General features: G+C 46.0%; 1 protein-coding gene across 16 annotated transcripts in view; it reads right to left on the minus strand.

Moving 5' to 3' along the window:
• LOC128688974 (prominin-1) overlaps positions 1 to 16,069 on the minus strand; it is a 1,112,830-nt gene that overhangs the window by 566,688 nt on the left and 530,073 nt on the right. For all 16 annotated transcript variants that reach the window (XM_070085551.1, XM_070085543.1, XM_070085554.1 and 13 more), the window contains one exon: positions 13,808 to 14,354. In XM_070085551.1, the coding sequence (XP_069941652.1) occupies positions 13,808 to 14,255 (448 nt within the window). In that variant the 5' untranslated portion in view covers positions 14,256 to 14,354. The remainder of the gene's footprint in view (positions 1 to 13,807; positions 14,355 to 16,069) is intronic.

Here is a 16,069-nt window from a genome sequence, read left to right on the forward strand (position 1 = left end):
AAAACTTTTTCTTATTTTCAACAAAATTTGTTAATAACATCTCAATCACTCTCTCATTTGCTCTCTTTTCACACTGCTTCACCACTCTCTTAACCTCTCTTTTTCTTTCCATATACTCCTCCCTCCTTGCATCACTTCTACTTTGTAAAAACCTCTCATATCCTAACTTTTTCTCTCTTACTACTCTTTACATTAACATCATTCCACCAACACAAACACACACAAAAAAAACACGCATGGAGGTCTAAGATGATGGAGGTGGTACTGGAAAACCTTATGTACCAACATGTAAGGGACACTACGAGAGAGAGAGAGAGAGAGAGAGAGAGAGAGAGAGAGAGAATGAACCAGCTAGACTGGACCTAGTATTCACCTTGAGTAGAGCAGATATTGAGGACATCACATATGAAAGACCCCTCGGGGCCAGTGATCACGTGGTTCTGAGCTTCGAATACATAGTAGAATTACAAGTGGAGAGGGAAGCAGGAAGGGCAGGACAAATGAAGCAAAACTACAAGAGAGGGGACTACACAGGCATGAAGAATTTCCTGCACATGATTCAGTGAGACAGAGAACTGGCAGGGAAGTAAATAAACGAGATGAAGGAACAATATGCAAGAAAGCTGAGGAGAGGTTTGTACCCAAGGGTAACAGAAATAACGAGGAAGCCAGGATGAGCCCATGGCTCACCCAAACGTGTAGAGGCCAAAACCAAGTGTGGTAAAGAATGGAAGATTTATAAAAGGCAAAGGACCCAGGAGAATAAGGAGAGCAGTTGTAGAGCCTGAAATGAATATGCACAGGTAAACAGGGAGGCCCAACGACAATACAAAAATGACATAGCAGTGAAAGCCAAATCTGATCTGAAGCTGTTTTACAGCAACATTGGGAGGAAAACAGTCAAGGATCAGGTAATCAGGCTGAGGAAGGAAGGAGGGGAGATCACAAGAAACGACCACGAAGTATGTGAGGAGATGAACATGAGATTCAAAGAAGTGTTCACAGAGGAGACAGAAGGGACTCCAGAAAGACGGAGAGGTGGGGTACACCAAGTGTTGGACACAATACATACAACGAGGAAGAAGTGAAGAGGCTGCTAAGCGAGCTAGACACCTCAAAGGTGATGGGGCCAGATAATATCACTCCAAGGGTCCTGAGAGAGGGAGCAGAAGTGCAGCGTGTATCACTAACAACAATATTCAACACATCTATCGAAACGGGGAGATTACCGGAGGTATGGAAAACAGCAAATGTTTCCTAGTTTAAAAAAAAAAGACAGACACGAAGCATTAAACTATAGACAAGTGTTAATGACATGTATAGCATGCAAAGTCATGGAGAAGATTATCAGGAGAAGAGTGGTGGAGCACCCAGAAAGGAATGAGCTTATTAACGACAGCCAGCACGGTTTCAGGGATGGGAAATCCTGTGTCACAAACCTACTGGAGTTCTATCATAGGGTGACTGCAGTAAGACAAGAGAGGGATGGGTAGATTACAATTTCTTGGACTTTAAGGTGTCTGACAGTTCCACACAAGAGATAACAAGGAATAACAGGGAAGGCACTGCAATGGATCAGGGAATACCTGTCAGAAAGACAACAGCGAGTGATGGTACGTGGCGAGGTGTCAGAGTGGGCGCCTGTGACGAGCGGGGTTCCACAAAAATCAGTCCTAGGACCAGTGCTGCCTCTGGTATTTGTGAACGACATGACGGAAGGAACAGATTCAGTAGTGTCCCTGTTTACAGATGATGTGAAGTTGATGAGAAGAATTCAATCGGGCAAGGACCAGGCAGAACTACAAAGGGATCTGGACAGGCTTCAGGCCTGGTCCAGCAACTGGCTCCTGGAGTTCAACTCCACCAAGTGCAAAGTCATAAAGTTTGGGGAAAGGCAAAGAAGACCGTAGACGGAGTACAGTCTAAGGGGACCAGAGACTACAAACCTCACTCAACGAAAAGGATCTTGGGGTGAGCATAACACCAGGTACAACTGGGGCTAACATAAACCAAATAACTGCTGCAGCATAGGGGCGCCTAGCAAACCTAAGAACAGCATACCGACATCTTAATAGGGAATCGTTCAAGACTCTATACACCGTGTATGTTAGGCCTATACTGGAGTATGCAGCACCAGTTTGGAACCCACACCTTGTCAAGCACGAAAGAAAACTAGAGATATTGCAAAGGTTTGCAACTAGACTAGTCCCAGAGCTAAGGGGTATGTCCTACGAGGAGAGGTTAAGGGAAATCGACCTGACGACACTGGAGGACAAGAGAGGGGGGATATAACGATATATAAAATACTGAGCGGAATCGACAAAGTGGACAGAGACAGGATGTTCCAGATATGAAACACAGAAACAATGTCACAGTTGGAAGATGAAGACCCAGATTAATCACAGAGATGTTAGGAAGTATTTCTTCAGTCACAGAGTTGTCAGGAAGTGGAATAGTCTGGGAAGTGATGAAGTGGAGGCAGGATCCTTACATAGCTTTAAGAAGAGGTATGATAAAAGCTCATGGAGCAGGAAAAGTGACTTAGTAGTGACAAGTGAAGAAGCGGGGCCAGAAGATGTGAATCGACCCCTGTAACCACAACTAGGTGAGTACACACACACACACACACACACACACACACACACACACACACACACACACCCCGTTCAAGACTCTATACACCGTGTACGTCAGGCCCATACTGGAGCATGCAGCACCAGTTTGGAACCCACACCTGGTCAAGCACGTTAAGAGATTAGAGAAAGTGCAAAGGTTTGCAGCAAGATTAGTTCCAGAGCTAAGGGAAATGCCCTACGAAGAAAGGTTAAGGAAAGTCGGCCTGAAGACCCTGGAGGACAGGAGGGTTAGGGGAGATATAACATATAAAATACTTCGAGGAATAGACGAGGTGGACAGAGGCAGGATGTTCCAGAGATGAGACACAGAGAGGAGTCACAATTGAAAGTTGAAGACTCAGATGCGTCAAAGGGATATTGGGAAGTTTTTCTTCAGCCACAGAGTTGTCAGGAAGTGGAATAGTCTGGCAAGCGATGTAGTGGAGGCAGGAACCATGCACAGTTTAAAGACGAGGTATGATAAAGCTCATGGAGCAGGCAGAGAGAGGACCCAGTAGCAGTCGGTAAAGAGGCAGGGCCAGGAGCTGAGTTTCGACCCCTGCAACCACAAATGGGTGAGTAAACACACACACAAAAAAACGCACAAAACACACACACACACACAAAAAAAAAGCCTTTTCTGTAGTATAGTTGAAGATCATCCAAGACTATTCAACATCTTACCAAAAGATATCAGAGTATAAAAGTCTTCAAAGAGGAAATTGGATAGGTATCTTGACCAGGTGCAATTTCTAACAGGCTGTGATGGATACGAGTCAGTGGTCCACTGGAGGCAATAGCCTGGTTGACCAGGCAAGCACCAGACAAGTCTGGTCTATCCGGGCTCCGGGACTAGAAAAACTATAGGAACTCATAAAAAGTACAAATGGAGTCTACCTACCTAGAGCGTGTTCCCAAAGTCAGCGCCCTCGCGATCCGGTCCCAGACCACGATTCCTGATGGATGACCTGATCAGTCTGTCAGCACTAGCTGTACTAAGTTCAATGTAACACCACAGCCCGGCGGATCAGGGAGCGACTCGAGAAAGTTTTCAGTTCTTTCCTGACGACAGCCAGGGGCCTCTTGGTAATCCCCCTCACTTAAGAAGGGAGAACGTTGAAAAGTTTTGGTCCTATCACATTTATTGAGTTTTCCCTTAAGTGTAGTTATTGCACTCTTGCTTTTCATTGGGGTATTTTGCACCGTCTGCCAAGCCTCTAACTTTTAAAAAGTGCAGATTGAGAGACTTCAAACATCCCCAGTAACATAGGTGCTTGACTGATTCCTTGCGAGCAGTGAAGGTTCTCTGCACATTCACAAGGTCTGCTATTTCGCCTGCCTTGACAGAAAAAGTGCCTTGAAGGACTTGGCTTGGCATTTCTTTGCTTATCAGTTTTCTTGCTGTTGTAATAGTGACACTGTGATCCTTAAAGATGAGATCTTCTGACAATCACTCCAAAGTCCCTTGCATTAGTCTTACAATCTTTTGAGTAATTTGAGGTATTATATACCATCCATGTCTTCATTTCCTCGATCGCTGTGTAAATGAGTAACTGAAACCTTGTCCTCGTTGAAGACCATTGTTGTCAGTGGCCCACTGACTGTTTTTTTTAATATCAGCTGGACTTTTCCCTTGTCCTCAATGGATGTCATACAAATTCTTGTATAGTCTGCAAAGGATATGGTGCTATGATTAATGGCTCTATGTTGGACGTGAGAATGAGAATGAGAACAAGAGCCAGTACTGTGCCTTGGGGAATAGCTTTTCACTATGGCAGCCTCCGATTTCACTCTGTTCACTTTACACTTCGGTTTCTGTTGGTTAAAAAATATAATCTATCCGCCCACTTTTCCCCTACATTTTGCAATTGTGAAAGGCAGGAATAACCTGCTCTAAACCCATCCTGCTCTGGGTTGTGCAAATGTTAAGATTCCATGTGATTAGCAATCTTGCTTCCTAAGATTTTGATAGGGTGGGACGTCAGCACTAACCCTCTATAACACTTTTCGATTACTGTACTGCCATCTTCGTGAAGCCTTGTAACGATTCATATGGAACGATTCCTGCGTCCAGGCTTCTCCTCCCTAGAATATTCAAGGCACAAGATGATCATATCTTGCAATTCTTGATGAAAACGGAGTTCCACGAGTCAGAGCCTGGAGCAGAATGGAGGAGCATGCCTCGTTTCGCAAAAAGAGGTAGCACAGCAATTGAAAAACTATAGACCAATAGCCCTAAATTCACACAGTGTAAATCTTTTAATGTGGCCTAAGAAGGAAGACTGCTGATCACATGAAATTACAATTGCAAAAGCCAGGGCAGCATGGATTTAGGGTGCGTCGCTCATGCCTTCCACAATTGCTAGATCATTACGATGTAGTCCGGGATGCTCTGGAGAACAAGCTAAATGCCGATGTAGCGTACACTGATTTTGCACAAGCATTCTACAAATGCTACCATGGTGTGACTGTGCATAAAATTCATGTAAAGGAATAATTGGAAAAGTGGATGGATGGACATTTAACTTTTAAACAAAGAGAACCCAGAATGAAGCAGTAAACCAAGTGAAGTGGGAGACTGCCACAGTGAAAAGCTCCATTGTTTCTCGTTCTTATATCGAACACTGAAAAGGACAAAAATACGGTAATGTGTAAATTAATTGGGACAGGAGTAATTTTTGTGATTATTCCGTAGGTCTTAGTCTCGGGCTTAATTAATATATATATATATATATATATATATATATATATATATATATATATATATATATATATATATATATATATTTAGAAAAGGTTGCTACCGACTTCTGGCAACCATACCACTGTGGTGTTACCCTGCGACTCTCGTCAGTGCTACAACAGTTGTTCTGTAATGCCATGTCTGCAAGCATTCCCTGTGAATGTGGTTTAGCAAAATTCTCCCCTTCATTTCATGATCACTGTTTAAATTCATGATGGATGTTACACCTAGGAAGCATGCAAGTATTGTAGGCTTTGAGAAAACATGCTGATTTGAGTATCAGACAGATCGCCGAAAATTTGAGCCTAGTAAAGTCAACTGTTGGTCGGACTGTGAAGAGATGTGTTAGAAAATGCCAGGTAACACCTCACGATGATAAGGTTATCATAAGAAATAGTGTGAAGAATCCCAAGAAAACCAGTAAAGATGTACAGAAATTTACATTTAGCTGGCATAAATATTGGTTCTTCAACTGTTCGATGAAAGTTCCTTGAAGTTGACAAAACTGCCAGAAAGCAGGTAAAGAAACCATTAATGACTGCTGCTATGAAGAAAAAACGGCTGCGGTGGGCAGTCAATCATAAGGGATGGACGACAGATGAATGGAGAAAAGTTATATTTCCAGAAGTGAAGTACATGGGTATAGATCAATGGTAGACTGAGCAAGGCAAACCTCTTCAAAATGGACACATTCAACAAGCGCCAAAACACCTACCTAAGATGTTTTGTAGTAGTTTTAATGCTAAAGGCTCTGGACGGCCTTTTATTGCTGGAGGAACGATGAACAGTGACAAATACAAGGCAATCCTGGCAACTCATTTCCTTCCCACTGTGGATAGGCACTTTCCTGATGGAGAAGGCATTTTCCAGCAGGATCTTGCTCCATGCCACACTTCCAGAAAAATGCTGTCATTCTAAACTGGCCTGGAAATTCTCATGACTTCAACTCAACTGAGAATCTATGGGCAATAACCAAACGCAGGATTGCAGAATTGGACTGTTCAATGTAGAGAAGCTAATTGCTGCCGTTATGTGGACCTGGTACCACTTGCCAATATGTATTGAACATTGGTCAATTCTATGCCAAAGCATGTAGCAATGCTTATAAAAATAAATGGTAGTCATAGTCCCATGTGCGAAACTTAGTAATGATGTCGGATGATTTCACATTTAAGGATCATAATCTTGTCACTGATACAACAAGAAAAATAATAGGCTGGATAACTAGAGCTTCTGTGACACGTGATGTCACAGAAGCTCTAGACACTTCTCTCCAGGCTGGAATACTGTTGTGTATTAGCAGTAATATACTGCTAATATACAGCAGTATTCCAGCCTGGAGGCGAGACTGTTGAGCTGGAATACGTACACAGAACTTGAGAACCTGAACTATTGGGAACACAAGTGTTCCTTGGAACAGACGTGAAAGGTACATATGAATGCTGAAATGAATGATATCAAGACAAGTGTCCGAGGTCCCTGACTCTTCAGCGTCCTCCATACGTACATAAGCGGAATTACCATCGAACCTCTAGTATTCTTGAAAAAGGAATTGGACAAATTCCTCAAAACAAAGCCTGACAAGCCGGGCTGTGGTTTGTACGTTGTGTAGCATGCATCCAGAAGTAATAGCCTGTAATAGTAGTAGTGGAGTCAGTTAAAGACTAAGAAAGAGGAGCATTGCAAGAGAGATAGGGGCCCTATTGTTCCAGTCACGGTATTGTGCCTTTTTGTTATTTAGTTTTCGATCAGTTGGGCTGTGGTCGGTATATTAAACTGCACGGGGGTCAGTGTTAGTCACTCATATGCATTGAGCTCCTGAACATCATTTATGATGCAGTCAAGTTCTAGCAGTCAAAATCATAAACCAGAACCTAGTTGTGCAAACCATTGGGTACAACTTGAGTTGCCTGGGAAAGAGAAACACGACCAATCATGAGGACGATTTTAACAGATTAAACCAACAAGAACATCAACTGAGATCAACAAAATCACTGGGATGATGACATGATCACCCAAGATCTAAACCAATTCCTCGGGAGACTGCTCACAGTATGCTTCAGACACGTACTTCAATGGCAAGTGTGAAGACGCAAACTCGAGAGAAATACTTCCTATACAGGCCAAGACGACGGATACTAAATCTTCTCAAAGGCAACAAAATCTCTGAAATATGAAGGAAAACTATGGATAGAGAAATGTAGAACACTGAGCACCAAGAGTCCAGGAGAGAGTGAGGGAAACAGAGGCATAAATGAAATAAGAAATCCCAAATACTACTACTACTACTATGCAAAACCCAGGAAGGAAACTACATCTAGCATTGGGCCTTTACTTAAAGGAGACTGAAGATCCACTGATAAGAAAATGAGTGAAATATTGAAGTCACACTACGACTCTGCATTCAGTGAACTACTCATTAGTCTATAAAGCGAAGACCCAAACAAGTTTTTCATAGACTGAAAACACTACCAACATCTCCACAATGTCTGAAGTAGCTCTCTCCCCAGTTGATTTTGAAGAAGCCATCGATATTCTACTCCAAGCCCAGACTCGTAGAATTCCATACTTGTTAAAAACCAAATCACTGTCTTGGGTCTTCAGAATTTTATGTAGGAGCCTTGACAAAGATATAATCCCGGTCATTGAAAAACCACTGATATTTTGTCCCACTTCACAAAGACAGCAATAAAGCAATTGAAAATAACTGCAGACCAACAGCCCTAACTTCATACATTAAAATCTTTGAACGGGCTCTAAGAAACAAGATTACCAATAGCGTAGAATCACAAGTTACACAATCCACAATTGCTACATCATTACGATGTGGTCCTGGATGCCCTGGAAGACAAGCTAAATGCTGTAGTAGTGAACAATTTTGCAAGAGCGTTCGACAAGTGCGACCACAGTGTGATTGCACACAAAATGCTAGCAAAGGAATAATGGAAAAAATGGGCACGTGGATATTTAACTATTTAAACAGAACCCATAGTAGTAATAAACAATATAAAGTGGGATACTGTGAAAAGCTCTGTTCCTCAAGGCACAATATTCGCTCCACCTGTTTCTCATTCTAATATCGGACAGTGGCAAGGATATAAATCGCAGCACTGTAACATCCTATACTAATGCTACCAATCTCTCTCGAGTTACATCCGTCGAAGACAGCGAATCTTCAGGCAGACATAAATCAATCTTCCAGTGGGCCCCGGACAACAATATGATGTTTCATGAGGACAAGTGTCAATTTCTTCGTTATGGATGATGAATGGAGGAGTAAAGCCTGTACCGGGGTAAAAGACAAACTCAAATCATTCAACAGACCCCAAGTCCCATGTACGAGACTTACGAGTAATGATGTCAGAAGATCTGGAATGATAGCGCACAAAATGAGGGCAATGGGCATTACGGGGATGGATTTTCGGGTTCCTAACACACAGAACACAACAAGCAGTAGTAGACAGAGCAAGATCCAGCATCAACGAGGTCAAAAGCTCAGCAAATAGCCTGGAGGGACTGACAACCTCAAATCTACGACTTCAAGGGTGATAGACTGATTACATCGTCTTCACATCTCTACTGCTCCTGCCTACTTTCTGTACTCGACTGAAGAAGCCTACTGTGTAGGCGAAACGTTTCGGAATAAAGTTGCCTAAATGTTGCCTATGTGTCTTATCTACCAAAGGAAATAATGCCGATGGTGACACTTCAAATTGCTAGTGCTCCCTCATTTAGAATATTAATCAATGCTGACGGCCCCGTTTAAAGCAGGAGAAATATCAGAGCTGGAACAAATACAGAGATCGTTTACGGCTCGTACTGAGCCAGTAAAGCACCTAAATTACTGGGAACGCCTTCAAGTCTCGAACATGTACTCATTGGAGCGGAAGAGAGATGCATGATAATATACACCTGGAAAGTACTCGACGGCCTGGTCCCAAATCTGCACACTCCCATAACATACTGGAGTGAGAGATATGGGATGAAGTGTAAAATAAACCCACTGAGGAGCAGGGGTGCGGTGGGAACAATAAGGGAACACTGTATCAACATCCGGGGTCCTAGATTATTCAACATCTTACGAGAAGATTTCTGAAACACGGCTGCACGGCTGGAACAAGTGTAGAAGCCTTCAAGAGGAAGCTGCACAAGTATCTTCACCAGGTGCCAGATCAACCAGGTTGTGATGGATATGTGGGGCAGCGGGCCTCTGGCAGCAACAGCCTGGTTGATGAGGCAAGCACCGGACGAGCCTGGCCCATGGCCGGGCTCTGATAGTAGTTAAACTCTCGAAACTCTTCAAAGGTATATCAGAGGTATATCGCATTAAAGGATCACAACAATGTTGCCATTACTACTGCAAGGAAAATGATAGACTGGATAACTACAACTTTGAAAACAGGCTGAGCCAAAGATGACACACTAAAGTCAATTGTTCTCCCTAAGCTGCAATATTGCTGTATACTAACAGCCCTTCCCCCCTCAAGTCAGGCAAGACTGTGAAGCTGGAAAACGTACAGAGAACGTTAACTATTTGTACATACGCAAGCATCTGAACTACTGAGAACGTTTAAAGGCCCCTGAATTGTATTTCTTAGAACATAGGCGAAAAAAAAGTATATATTTACACCTAGAAAATCCTGGAGAGACTGGTCCGAAATCTGCACACACAAATAATCACTGAATGACAAGAAACTTAGCATATGGTGCAAAATACCTCCACTAAAAGAAGCAGGGGTGCGACGAGTACACTAAGAAAACTCTTTACCAGTGTTACAGGTCCTTGACTCTTTACGGCCTCGCCCCCGTTCATAAGGGGAATTAACCAACAAGCTTATGACAGTCTTCGATAGGGAAATGGACAAGTTCCCTCTTGCACCACAGCCGTACTATGTTTCGTGATTACTGCGGCCAGCAGTAACAGCCTGGTTGATCAGGCTTTGATCCTCCAAGAGGCCTGGTCTGACACCGAGCCGCGGGGACACTGACCTTTAGAAACGTCTCGTATCAGATACCACAAGGCCTGGCCTGGGACACAGCTGCAGGGGTGCTGACCCCCGATACCGTCTTCGGGTAAAGTTATACCATAACAGCCTGACCTGAGGTTAGGCTTCTTCGTTGATTGCCTAATGAACCAGCTGTTCTTGGCAGTGGTGACGACCCCCCCAATATATAAATCTGACTGCCTGGCTGATATAACACTATAGGAACCAGTGGTCCAGTTTCCTTTTTCAAACTTTTGTTGCGGCAAAATTTCTGATATATTCTGGTAGCAGGTTTGAGATATACTACTTTTTCCCTCTAGACTGATATATTGTCGCACATTAACAGCCTTTTTTTAATTAAGACGGACGAAATTATAGACCCAAAGAATGCACGGAGAACCTTCAACGCACGAAAAACTTCAGTAAAGCACCTGAATTACTGGGAACATATGAAGTCCCAGCCGTTTTCCATGAAATACAAGCAGGAAAGATGCATTATAATGTGTACCTGAAAAATCCTAGAGAGCTTGTCCCAAATCTGCGTCATGCACACACATCACTTCCCACGAAATGAATTGGCTTTGCAAAACCTTAACAGCCTTCTACTGAGAGATTGCCAAAAGACCCCAGGCTATCGAGAGAAAACTCGACAAGTTCTTCAAGCCAGTTACTGATCAGCCCAGCTGTGGTTCGTACGTTGGACTGCGTACGGCCAGCAGTAACAGTTCGGTTGATCAAGCCTTGATCCATCAGCAAGCCCTGTCAAGGACTGGGCCGCAGAGACGTTAACACCCCCCGTACCCAACAAAAAATAACGAAAAAACTTCAATTGACAACGAATGTTGTTAGTGTTGCCGCTAGCGGACAACAGCAAACCTAATCAGTCAGGCTGATCACTCAGCTGCATAAGGCAGTGATTTACTAGCGGTAATAATCAGTCTTTGTCTTCTCTAAACTTATGGTGACACTTACAAGCTTCCCTAAGTCAAGAAAACTGCCTCCACACAATTTCGAAGAGTTTTATGAAGTGTTAGGGCAAGTGGTCCCAGGCTAATCTGCTGGGGTCCCAGACCAGACAGCATTGGCCCCAGGCCAACAGCTGGGGTTCGAGACCAGACAGTAATGGTCCCAGACCAGGCAGCTGAGGTCCTATACCAGACAGCAGTGGTCCCAGGACAGGCAGCTGAGGTCCTAGATCAGACAGCAGTGGTCCCAGGAGAGGCAGCTAAGGTCCTAGATCATTCAGCAGTGGTCCCAGGACAGGCAGCCGAGGTTCTAGACCCGACAGAAGTGGTCCCAGGACAGGCAGCCGAGGTTCTAGACCCAACAGAAGTGGTCCCAGGACAGGCAGCCGAGGTCCTAGACCAGACAGCAGTTGTCCCAGGACAAGCAGCCGAGGTCCTTTATCATATAGCAGTGGTCCCAGGACAAGCAGGCAGCCAGACCCTAAGATTTATCGCACTTCGTTACCCGGCTCCCAACGGTGACCTGTCGCTCATTATTATAACGTTCATATCAGACGATGGCAGCCTCTCCCCCCCCCCAACACACCCAGCCAACGATGCCTCTTCCCCCCTACACCCAGCCCACGTTGTTGCCTCCCCCCTACACCCAGCCCACGTTGTTGCCTCCCCCCTACACCCAGCCCACGTTGTTGCCTCCCCCCTACACCCAGCCCACGTTGCCTCTTCCCCCTACACCCAGCCCACGTTGCCTCTTCCCCCTACACCCAGCCCACGTTGCTTCTTCCCCCCTACACCCAGCCCACGTTGTTGCCTCCCCCCTACATCCAGCCCACGTTGTTGCCTCCCCCTACACCCAGCCCACGTTGTTGCCTCCCCCCCTACACCCAGCCCACGTTGTCTCCCCCCTACACACATCCCACGTTGCCTCTTCCCCCCTACACCCAGCCCACGTTGCCTCCCCCTCTACACCCAGCCCACGTTGCCTCTTCCCCCCTACACCCAGCCCACGTTGCCTCTTCTCCCCTACACCCAGCCCACGTTGCCTCCCCCTACACCCAGCCCACGGTGCCTCTCCCCTACACCCAGCCCACGTTGTTGCCTCCCCCTACACCCAGCCCACGTTGTTGCCTCCCCCTACACCCAGCCCACGTTGCCTCCCCCCTACACCCAGCCCACGTTGTTGCCCCCCCCTACACCCAGCCCACGTTGCCTCCCCCCTACACCCAGCCCACGTTGTTGCCTTCCCCCACACCCAGCCCACGTTGTTGCCTTCCCCCACACCCAGCCCACGTTGTTGCCTTCCCCCACACCCAGCCCACGCTGTAACCTACCCACCACACCCAGCCCACGCTGTAACCTACCCACCACACCCAGCCCATGTTATTGCCTGCCCCCCGACACTCGGCTCACGGTGTTGGATGACCCCCCCACACTCAGCCCACGTTGTTACCTGCTCCCCCCACACCCAGCCCACGTTGTTGCACGACCCCCACACTCAGCCCACGTTGTTACCTGCTCCCCCCACGCCCAGCCCACGTTGTTGCCTGCCTCCTTGTACCCAGTCCATATTGTTGCTTGCCCCCACACCCAGCCAACGTTGTTGCTTCCCCCCCCCATACCCAGCCCACGTTCTTGCCTGTCACACACTCAGCCCACGTTGTTGCCTAACCCCCACACCCCGCCCACGTTATCTTCTCCCCACACACCCAGCCCACGTTGTTGCCTGTCACTCACCCAGCCCACGTTGTTGCCTGTCACTCACCCAGCCCACGTTATCTTCTCCCCCCACACCCAGCCCACGTTGTTGCCTGTCACTCACCCAGCCCACGTTGTTGCCTGTCACCCACCCAGCCCACGTTGTTGCCTGTCACCCACCCAGCCCACGTTGTTGCCTGTCACTCACCCAGCCCACGTTATCTTCTCCCCCCACACCCAGCCCACGTTGTTGCCTGTCACTCACTCAGCCCACGTTGTTGCCTGTCACTCACTCAGCCCACGTTGTTGCCTGTCACTCACCCAGCCCACGTTGTTGCCTGTCACTCACCCAGCCCACGTTATCTTCTCCCCCCACACCCAGCCCACGTTGTTGCCTGTCACTCACCCAGCCCACGTTGTTGCCTGTCACTCACCCAGCCCACGTTGTTGCCTGTCACTCACCCAGCCCACGTTGTTGCCTGTCACTCACCCAGCCCACGTTGTTGCCTGTCACCCACCCAGCCCACGTTTTCTTGACCCACAAGATGTGACAGACTGGTACCTATATAATACTGTTAAAGAGGTTTGTATGTCTTTCTCTGTCCGGCAACTAAATCTATCTTTTCCGTACCACTGAAGAAGTCTGGTGTGTAGGCGAAACGTTCTGGCAATATTTCAACAAGTGGAAATGCATATTACTTGCTATAGTCATGCGTATGCCTTATATCTATAAGACATATAAATACTATTTCACAAGTTATTGATCAACTTTGGGCATTACCATTAACAACAGGATATACTTACCGAGTTGAGGAGGAAGTTCCCGGTCACGGTGGATGAGATCAAGGAAGAGGTTGGTGATGAGGTAGAGGTGTTCCATGCCCCGGGGGTTGAAGTCATCCTTGGCACGGTAAGTCTTGTTGACGTAGGCTTGGCTGTATGAGATGCGTGGCTTGCTCTCTGGCACCTGTGACAGCACTGCCTCCGTCGAGGCAGCCTCCTCATCCATCACAGGCTCCTCAGTCATCACTTTGCCCGCCTGGTTCTCGTACACATCCTGCAGGAGGTGTGTATCATCAGAGGCCACGATGGCAGTCGCTGCTGCAGGAGACGCCTCTACTAGGATCTCCAAATCAGAGTCAAAATCGGGAGTAGCGGCTGAGACAGGTGCAGAGAGCAGAAGCAGGCACGCCAGTACCAATGCCAGGGACCTCATGGTGGCCCATGGCACGCTCAATTTCAGAAGTCTCATGGTGGCAGTGTGTCACTACTAAGAGTCAGGAGGGCGGCGCCTGCACCAACACTCCTCCACAGTCACCCTCCTCAACACCTCACTACATCAACATCACGTCTGGAAAAGAAAAACCTTAGATGAACACTAGGTCACGACAAACCATTACTGACAACTTAAACCTAGATATTACAACAACGGACAAGTCATTTCATCTTCCCCCCTTTCCTTCGTTATACCGATTTCATCTATTTTTTCTTTGGGTTAGCCTACCTGCATTAAGTGCCGATTAGCTGAAAATGCAAAAATTTGTGCAAGTTAGATAATCATTATTTGTTAAAGTTGTAATATTTGAATGTTGCAACAGAGTTGATGAGAACCACCTAGATAACAACTAGTTTTGATGATTCACAATACATGGCACTGCACCTTACTGCATTAACGGTGGTATGTTCACCTAAATTACTGGGAACGCCTGCAAGTCTTGAACATGTATTCACTGGGCGGAGAAGAGAGGGGTACATGATAATATATACCTGGAAGGTACTCGAGGGCTTGGTCCCAAATCTGCACACTGCCATATCAACATACTGGAGTGAGAGATATGGGAGGAAGTATAAAATAAACCCAGTGAAGAGCAGGGGTGCGGTGGGGACAATAAGGAAACACTGTATCAACATCCAGGGTCCCAGACTATTCAACATCTTACGAGAAGATTTTTGAAACACGGCTACACGGCTGGAACAAGTGTAGAAGCCTTCAAGAGGAAACTGGACAAGTATCTTCACCAGATGCCAGATCAACCAGGCCGTGATGGATATGTGGGGCAGTGGGCCTCTGGCAGCAACAGCCTGGTTGACAAGGCAAGTACCAGACGAACCTAGCCCATGGCCGGGCTCAGAGAGAAGAGAAGCTCTCGAAACTCTTCAAAGGTACATCAAAGGTATGACTGTCACTGCACAATACTGTCTTTATGACAGCATAATCATTCACAGGATGTGATGTTGCCTAATACTTTATGATGGAATGCTTACTTAAGGGAAGCGACACTACCCATTACTCTCGCTCGTAGCAGTAGTGGCACTGCACGATAATTACATCACTTGAAAAAATATAATCGATTCTGACAAGATACACCCGAGAGTTCTCAAAGCACTCCCAGGGCAATGAGAATATCTATTTCTATTATACACCCACTTGTACTATCAAACGTACACACACACACACACAACTATAGACCAGTGTCACTTACGTGTACAGTATGCAAAGTCATGGAGAAGATTATCAGGAGGCGTGTGGTGGAGCACCTGGAAGGGAACAAGCTTATAAATGGCAACCAGCACGGATTCATGGAAGGCAAATCCTTGTCACAAACCTACTGGAGTTTTATGAAAAAGAAGAAGAAGAAGAAGAAGCAGAAGAAGAAGAAGAAGCAGAAGAAGAAGAAGCAGAAGAAGAAGAAGCAGAAGAAGAAGAAGCAGAAGAAGAAGAAGCAGAAGAAGAAGAAGCAGAAGAAGAAGCAGAAGCAGAAGAAGAAGCAGAAGAAGCAGAAGAAGAAGCAGAAGAAGAAGCAGAAGAAGAAGCAGAAGAAGAAGAAGCAGAAGAAGAAGAAGCAGAAGAAGAAGAAGCAGAAGAAGAAGAAGCAGAAGAAGAAGCAGAAGAAGAAGAAGCAGAAGAAGAAGAAGCAGAAGAAGAAGAAGCAGAAGAAGAAGAAGCAGAAGAAGAAGAAGAAGCAGAAGCAGAAGAAGAAGCAGAAGCAGAAGAAGAAGCAGAAGCAGAAGAAGAAGCAGAAGCAGAAGCAGAAGCAGAAGCAGAAGAAGAAGAAGAAGAAGAAG

The sequence above is a fragment of the Cherax quadricarinatus genome, chromosome 16 (genome assembly GCF_038502225.1).
Source record: "Cherax quadricarinatus isolate ZL_2023a chromosome 16, ASM3850222v1, whole genome shotgun sequence".
Classification (NCBI taxonomy): Eukaryota; Metazoa; Arthropoda; class Malacostraca; order Decapoda; family Parastacidae; genus Cherax; species Cherax quadricarinatus.